Consider the following 8,833-nt stretch of genomic DNA (forward strand, 5'->3'; position numbering starts at 1 on the left):
CACCTTGGTCGTCGGTCAGCTGTCAGCTGTCGCGTGACGTCTCCGAACCTGCCCGAGACGGTCGGTAAAGTGTCAAAAGACCGTTCCACAAAAAAAGGGAAAAAAAGGTTCAAGATGGGTTTGGTGGTGCCGTGGAGTGAAAAATAGTCAGTTCCCATCGTCGATAATCTTTCTGCTGGAGGAAAACAGGCCATCAGAAACAAAAGACCAATTCAGCGACTAATGATCGACTCCATTACCAATCCATAGCCCTCCGAAAAGGACGTGCACGCGCCGTACCGTTTGTGATAGTAGTAGCAGTACGTACGGCCAGCAAAATGACTGCCAGGGAAAGGGAAAATCAACTATCCAAGATAAAGCAGTTCTTTCGCATGTACAAGCCCGGCAGCGGTAAGCGGAATAGAAATAAGCTAATTTTAAGGACATTTTCTTGCAGTTGCTTAGAGTTACCGGTTTCCTATCCGTCCATCTTACAGTGTCTATGTCTCGCCATGATCTGCCGATCTCGCCGGAACTGGAACGCGAGCTGCGACCCGAAACACCCGTCACGCAGCGGTGCAAAGCGCTGCGAGACTTTGGCGAACAGGTAATTACGTCCCGGCTCGAACCGGACGCAGTACAATCGCTCTGGGAGCTAACGAAAGACCTGCTCGTCGGGAACAAGCTGATGGAGCAGCGGCAATGTGCTCTCGCCTTCTACTGCCGGCTCATCCAGGGGCAGTACGACAGTCTCGGGATGATGCGGGCCCAGTTCTATCGTGTGATCGAAAGTCACAGCGAACCGGAAGATATTTCCTATCGGCTGGAGATGTTGAAGCTGCTTACCGAAACAGGGAAAAACATCCAGCATTTCGAGAAGGAAATAGGCCCATTTCTGCTCGAATGGATTAAATCGATCCACGAGGCGGGACTGATCGATTCGCTGCTGGAGTTGATCGTGAACCTGATCAAGTACAATGCCGCCAGCCTGGAGCCGAAGTTTCTCGTGGGCGTCGTGTCGTACATCTTCGACATGACGTGCAACAAGCAGGAAACGAGCACGATACTACTGTGCCTGTCGGTGCTGGATTGTTTCATCTGTTACGCGATCATCCCGAACGAATCGCTCACGCTGTTCATCATCATCCTGTGCCGGATGGTGAACCAGGAGGCGTACTGTCAGCACTCCTGGAAGATTATGAAGAATCTCTTCGGGACAACGCTCGGGCACGCGACGCTGCTCACGATGTGCAACATCCTGAACAATCCGGCCTTCCACCAGGACGATGCGTTGCTCCGCGGGGCCATCTTTCACACGAACGTTGGCCTGTGGGGTATCAGCGTTGTGCCGAAGCTGGACTGTGCGCCTTCGCTGGTGTTGACCAGCTTTTGGAATGTAAGTAGTTCGTTCCGCAGGAGTAAGGGGCGGGCGCAACTAAACTTTTAACCCAACATTTGGCGCATTTCAGGCCCTCAAAAGCCGGCACGTGATTGTAACGTACGAGGTGATACTGAGCATGAACCGGTTGATACAAAAGTCCGGCAACGAGCTAAACGAACCCACGTGGGACATTATCTGCGACATCATGACGGAGATTTCGCACAACCTCGCCATACACCGTTTACCGCCGGAGCACACGGTTGTGACGCACTTTCACGAAACGCTCAACATGGTCGAAACGCTACTGCAGCAAGGCACCATGAACACCGACCCGGAAAAGGTGTACGCCCTGATCGAGCACGTGTCGGCCGAGCGGCCGGAAGCCTCGGTGAAGCAGCTGATCGACTACAGGGCCAGCCGAATATCGGCCACCCGGTCGGAGTGGTTAAAGCAACTGTGCCAGTTTATGGATCGGTTTTACCGCATGAAAAATAGTAACGTGCGCATATACGCGGTACAAGCGCTCGAGCGGATTATGGCCGCCAATCGGGCTGCCTACGAGGACGAAATCCTGGAGCGCATCGTGATCGTGCATCTGGGCACGGTACCGCTGGAGAAGGATGCGGAAGTGAGGAAGGCGGTGGCGCGTACGCTGATCGAGTTTACGATCCACTGCGAGACGAAGCGCTGCATCGAGCTGTTGGAGATTGTGGAGAAGCTGTTGCATCGTCCGTACGATGAAAACCAGGTGGTACGGTCGGAGCAGGAAGCGGAAGACATTATTCTGCTGGTGGATGGGCTGATTCGGCTGTTTATTGTGAAGCTGTACCGGTTGCCTTCGCTGCATGCGATCCGGGTGTACAGCATGCTGATCGGTTTGCTCGAGCTGCACTACCAGCGACCGCACGTGCTGGCGAACGTCACCAGCGTGCGGTATCGGATTTTCTCCTGGATGATGAAGGCACGTGCGAATGGGTCGTTTCACATTGGCTATCCCGATCCGGAGGACGGCAATCGGGTGCGTTTTTCGCACTATCTGGGCATCGAGGGACCGTTCCAGCATCAGAGTCTACAGCCGCAGCCCTATCTGTCGAGCCAATCCACCAGCCAGCTGAATCTGACCGGTACCGGTGGGGCCGGTTCGGAGGCAGGTTCGAAAGCGATGGACCGGATCCCGGCAACGAATCTGACGACGATCTCGATCAAGCGCGGCTGTCAGGTGATCGTGCTGTGCCTGAAGGAGGAAAAGGACTGGGAAGTGATACAGCTGGTGCTGACCGAGCTGCCCAGCGTGATGCAGAACAAGGCACTGATCCAGGGCAATGATGTGGATTCGCTGGCCCGCACGCTGTACCGGATGTACACGGATAAGATGCAGCTGGAGAAGCTGCAGCTCCCGGCCAACATGGTACCGAAGATGTCGGACTACATGGAGTTGATTTTACCGGCGCTCTCGAGCCTGGCGATGTACCACCAGCATCTGGACACGAACACGCAGAAGAACATCATCGACGCGCTGAAGCAGGGACTGATTTCGCGCCGTCCGCACGAATGCATCCGCATGCTGACGATCCTGCTGCTCGAAATGCCCGAACAGCTGATGCCGAAGATGGCCGACCTGCTGCTCGAGCTGAGCAAAATGACGGGCACGAAGATGGTGGCGCTGCCGGTGCTCGAGTTCCTGTCCACGCTTATCCTGGTGCCGAGCTTCCGGTTCGGTAACTTTACCATGCGCACGTACATGTGCGTGATGGCGATGTCGTTGCCGTTTACGAACCCGTTCCGGTACGATCACTACACCGTCTCGCTGGCACATTACGTCGTGGCGGCGTGGTTCATCAAGTGCAAGCTGCCGATGCGCCACCAGCTCGTGAAGTTTATCGTGCAGGGGCTCGAATCGTACGTGCACGTCCCGTTCCAGGACGGATCGCGTGCGTTTTCGCAGGTGAACGAGGACTCGTCTGAGCGCAAGCGCAGCTCGAGCTTGACGGAGCAAAGCTCGCGGCGTCGCGACCGTATCCAGCAGCAAAAACAATCCCAGCAGCAACAGCAACAGTCCTCCTCGGCTTCCGGCCAGCGTGCGTCGGGCGCCAGTGTAGCGTCGTCCGCCGCATCCGGATCGACTGTTTCCATCGCGCAGTCCTCCGCCCAACTGCCTTCCCAGAAGGTTTACTCGATTTCTCCGCTCAACGACGATATGTACCGGTTTCACTGTGAGCTAGCGGACACGTGCGTTGACTTTATGGTGCGCCACACATTTTCCCCGTGCTCCGGCATCTCGAAACGGCTGCCCTCGGCCGAGTTCTTACTGTCCGGTGGTCAATCGATGACCTGGCTCGTTGGACACGATCTAATCACCATCACGACGAGCGGCTGTTCGGGTGTCACCTTCCGGAATGGGCTGTGCGATCGGTGCCATCAGTATTGCCAGCAAGCGGCGGCAAACGGTAGCGGAGCTGGCGTGGGTGGCATGGATTCCGGGAGTACGAAGCTGGTCCCCTATCAACAGCAGCAGTACCATCACCAGCCCAACACTCACGCACTGCTGTCGAAATCGAACAGCAGCGCAAGTACGGCCACCACCACAACAACCATCGGTGGCGGTGGGGGTGGACAACCACTTTCACCCGAACCACCGTACAGTAGTGCATCGTCCGGGAAGGATTCCGGCCTGTCCGGTATCGGGCTGGGGGCGGCAGACAGTGGCACGGGCAAATCGTTGTACCCGGCGGACAATCCGATGACACCGGCCTCGGCAACGACGTCGAATAAAAGGTATACCAAAGCCAGTTTGCAACACAGTAGGTAAGATCGATAGTTGTTTGTCGTTGTCGTTGAACGCGCGGGTGAACCGTTCCCCCCCCGGTGTTCTGTACTCTCCGTTCCTTTCGATTCGGACTACCATCATCATCATCTTCCCGCTGCATGCAAGTATAATTAAACCCCCCGTATAAGGCACCTTACGGCACATTTGTTATTCGTTGCCTTTAGAGAAGATGTTTTAGAGTTGGGTTTTAGCTGAATTTTGCAAGGTAGGCGTTATGATTTGTTTGTGACCAACGGCGTTAGAAGATTGATGGCGGCGAGCAGCTGCTCAGTCAGGTCAGACAAACAGTTACAAGCGGTCCAATTTTTAAAACATGAGTTATTTTATTCCTATTTCGTATTAAGTAACAACGGCTCCTGGCTTCGGCAATAGTCGCAGGGCATTTCATCCCTGGTGCAGGCCATCGCCCGGGCATGCTCTCATAGGAAAAAAAAAATTGCTCACATCCCCCATGTCCATTTCAAACAAAACAATACCCCCTTGAGCCTTTTTAAAGCGAAAAACAATATTTAAACCCCCTGTTTTACATCCACCCTTCGTGCCCCATTTTAGTGCAAATGAATCCGACAGCACCGATCTGACGACTTCCAGCTCGACCTCATCCTCGACAGCGGCAACGCCGTTCCCGACGGCACCACATTCCGCACACGGTCCGGCGTCTGGTGGACTGTCCGCGACCGGCACAGCAGCCACCGGCAATCGATTCTTCCACCAGGGCTCTCAGGAGGGCTACTCGTCCGGCTCGCTGGAAGCGCTTTCACGGCGCGGAAGCAATCCCGATTCGGTCGAACCCGCCATGGGACCGCACGGAATGGGTTCGGCCGGTGGGGAACTACAGCTCCAGCGCACCAGCTCCCTCGTTGCGCCGAGAGCTCCGCCCGGCTTGATGGCCACCATCGGAAATCGGCTTATTTTGCCACAGCAGCTCAGCAGCTCGCTGACTGGCGGTGGTGGTGGTGGTGGTGGTGGTGGTTCATCTTCCTCGTCGGGCATTGGGTTTGATAAGCCGGTGCAACCGTGTGCGTGTGTGTGCACGGGATGGGCCGAGGTGTGTGTCCGACGTCCGACCGGGTTCACTTCGTGGATTACACGCATCCAGAGCCAGGTGTCGCACGATATACTCGGTGGCGATGTTGCGCTGCAGGATCTTACCTCGCTGTTTTCACCCAGCGTCGGTGGCGGTATGGTGGGTTCGGATTATCTTACGCTCGCCGGTGGTGGACAGCAACCGTCCTTTAGCGCCGATGGGATGACACCGTTCGGAAGTAGTGCTGATATCCCATCGGCTACGATGGTGGATCGATTGGCATCTGGTTCTTCGTTTGCGGCTGAGGGCGATATGCAACCGGCAAACCTTGGAAGTGCGGAGCAGGTAAATCCTGCGCTCGAAAAAGCTTCCGCACAACAACCACCCGGAGCAGTAGCAGCAGCAGCAGCAGCAGCAGCCGCCGTAACGCGTGCTAAAGTGTCCATCTCGGACGAAGTGTTTGAAATGGCGAAAAAGGGCGAACCGAAGAAGAAAGCATCGGTCGAGGAAGAGCACGAGCAGAGTGAGGATGAGGAGCTTAAAAATGTCCTCGCTGGCGGAGGTGGCGTGGAGGGTGCAGCGGCATCGCTTAGCGGTGGCGGATCGGGTCCGATCAACATTCCCGGCAAGCAGTCGAGCGCCGCACTCGCGTCCGACGACGAGGACGACGACGACGACGACGACGATGAGGATGATGACGAGGATGACGATAGTGGGGAGGAGAATGGACGCCGGAATCGGTACGATGGTAACGAGGGCGTTATGTTCGATGATACGGAGGGACGTACTCGGAAGCCGGTTCGGCGGGTCAACTCAAGCCCCGAGATGCGCACCAAATGGAACAGTCAGTTTTTGAGCAAAGCGAAGGAGAGCGCTGTTGGTCAGGAGTCGACCGTGGGGATGGTAGCGACCGGAGGTGGCGAACCCGGGCCCGCGGTAGTTACTACAGCCGGTATGGTGCAGACCACGGAGGGCGCCGTTGTTGAGAAGAAAAAGTCCGCCTACGGCAAGGGTGTGAGTTGTGAGGCAATTCCGGAGGAGATTGCCGGGTCTACGCCTCCGCCACCAACGGCGCTGCGAATGCAAAGCAACGTGCCCGAAACGCAGACGGTCGCACCACCGACAGTGCGTGGCACGGTCATGGCGAAGCATCAGGGTGAGTTTGGTGCGACTAAAGCGACGCCCATCACCACATCGCTTCCGGAGTCCAACACACTCGAACCGATGGCTGCCCCTCGCAAGCAACATTCGGCGGACGATGCAACCTTGGCCACCGTCTCGAACGAAGCGATTAGCAGCACGGCCGTGCCGAGCGCCGGCACGCAGATGATTGCCCCGATTGCGATGCATCCGATCACGCAAACGTCGTCCTCGTCCGCCCTCAGCCTAAAGCTCCCGATGGAGAAGGTCACGAGCAAACCGCCCCAATCGCCGGTCCCGCTCTCGCCACGGCTAATTGCGCGCAACACCACCAACCTGAAGCAGTCCAGTTCCGGCACGGCTTCGCCCTCCTTCCCGGCGATGGGTGGTGGAATGGGGGGTGGGTCCGGCATGGGGGGCGGCCTGCTTGGAATGGGTAGCGGCAACGATAACGATCTGCCCCGCGGGCGCTCCAAAACCATATCCACCGTCCGGGAGCACTATTCGCGCGATAGCTCCAAATGGAGTGCGGCCAATGTGTCGCGGTTGCGCAACGAGCACATTAACCGTACCGTGGTCAGCCCGAGCTTCGTCTTCCTGCAGCTCTACCATCACGGCCAGTTCGGGAGCGAGTGTCCGCTGCTGATGGACAAGGATCCGGAGAAAGCGATCGCACTGCTCGATCTGATCCCGCCGTTCGAGATGCACAAGATCGGTGTGCTGTACGTGGGACCGGGCCAGGCCGGAAGCGAGACGGAGATCCTGAAGAACCGGTACGGTAGCCTGCGGTACGCGGAGTTTCTGAGCAGCCTCGGCACGCTGGTCGCGATCAAGGACGCCAAAGAGAAGAACATCTTCATCGATCTCGAAAGCAACGGGAAGGACGGTGCGTTCACGTACATCTACCAGGACGATATCGTGCAGCTGACGTTCCACGTTGCGACGCTGATGCCGAACAAGCGGCAGGATCCGCACTGCAACGAGAAGAAGAAGCACATCGGTAACGATTTCGTCACGATCGTGTACAACGAGAGCGGGGAGGAGTACGATCTGAAAACGATTCGAGTGAGTAGTCGGCAGTGGGGGGGGAGGTAGGGAGCGGATCAGTGGAATGTACACTAATTGGGATTTCCTCCAGGGTCAATATAATTACGCCTGCGTAATTGTGGAGCCGATCGAGCTGAACAGCAATCGCGTTTTCATCCGCTCGAAGGACGACATCGCGCAGCACGTGACGCGGGATGCGAAGATCGTGTCCGACCACACGGCACCGTTACTGGCCCGCCAGATGGCGCTGCACGCGAATGTGAGTGATGATGATCCTTTGGGGGATTAATCTAATTTGTTGATCTAATTTCGGTTGCATAGCTTGCCTCACTGGTTGCCCAATCGCTGAAGACGAAAAACTCCAGCCCGTACGCCTCGAACTGGCTCGAACGGTTGCGCAAGATCAAAAACATACGCTCACGCTACGGACAGCAGCAGGACGATCAACAGCAGCGGCAGCAACAGCAGCAGCAGCAGCAACTGCAGCAGGGTGGTTCGGCCAACGATCTCAGTTCGGCCGCCAGCAGTGCGAACAACAGCGGCGCCATCAGCTATCGTGTGGACGATTTTTCCAAGTATACCGTCTGAGAAGATTTGCTCTGGGTGTGGTGTTCCTTGCGAGAACGAGAATTGTTACATATATTTCTAATGTTTCTTTTTTTATTGGAATTCCTTCATCTGTCTCTCTCTGTCTCTCTCTCCTTGCTTTCCCCCAAGCCTCTTTTTTATCCCTTGTGCCCATACTTGTAAACTGCAGCTTCTGCTTGACGTTAAAGTCATGACTCAATGCCTCTGCTCTTGGCCGTACCTCATTGCTGACGGTGCCTCATTATGAGCTGGAGGGCGGAGGGAAAGCAGACGATTATGCTGTGCCGTTTTTGGCGATTGATGGTTTACGTTGCTTGCAAAATCCTATTACACTGTGGGTTTTGGAGGGAGATGGGCATTACGAGAGATACGTGGTCCCTTGTTGTCCGGTCGACCGACGGACCACACTGCAACTCGGTGGATAGAGAGAGCATCAGGTGCAAAAGTGCCACTGCTTATACACACACACACACACCGCATAAATGTTTCTCACCCATGGTGTAAAAGAGAGACTGCGGCCGACTGCAGCTGGATGACACATATATCAATAATAATGTTTGCATACTTGTTATCGTACAAATAATAAAGAAGATATGAAACGCTATCGCTTCAGGATCATCATCAGCACCGCTACCAGGACGCGCGCATCACGGACGGATCCCGGCGGGGTGTGAATATAATGAGAAAGTAAAGCTTTGTAATGTTATGTACGTTGTGTGCACGATTTTGATTAAAGTTTTGTTGAAATGCATTTTTTTAAATAACCTAGTGTTTTATATCTCAAACTGAACCACTGACCAGTGTGATCTTCTTGGAGTATCCAGGGAGATGGAACTCGGGGGCG

At 55.5% G+C, this 8,833-nt stretch overlaps 1 protein-coding gene across 2 annotated transcripts; it reads left to right on the forward strand.

Moving 5' to 3' along the window:
* The first annotated feature begins 33 nt into the window (after positions 1-33).
* LOC118507977 (tuberin) lies at positions 34-8,622 on the forward strand. Of its 2 annotated transcripts, none has more exons than XM_036047324.1 (6): positions 34-390; positions 477-1,375; positions 1,449-4,165; positions 4,740-7,419; positions 7,493-7,660; positions 7,723-8,622. In XM_036047324.1, exons 1-6 carry the CDS (start codon positions 318-320, stop codon positions 7,987-7,989), a joined length of 6,804 nt encoding a protein of 2,267 aa, XP_035903217.1. In that variant the 5' UTR covers positions 34-317; the 3' UTR covers positions 7,990-8,622. The 2 variants fall into 2 exon arrangements, with proteins under 2 accessions (XP_035903217.1, XP_035903218.1); XM_036047325.1 differs by having other exon boundaries at positions 1,449-4,135.
* Positions 8,623-8,833: the final 211 nt, after the last annotated feature.

The sequence above is a fragment of the Anopheles stephensi genome, chromosome 2, assembly GCF_013141755.1.
Source record: "Anopheles stephensi strain Indian chromosome 2, UCI_ANSTEP_V1.0, whole genome shotgun sequence".
NCBI lineage: Eukaryota > Metazoa > Arthropoda > Insecta > Diptera > Culicidae > Anopheles > Anopheles stephensi.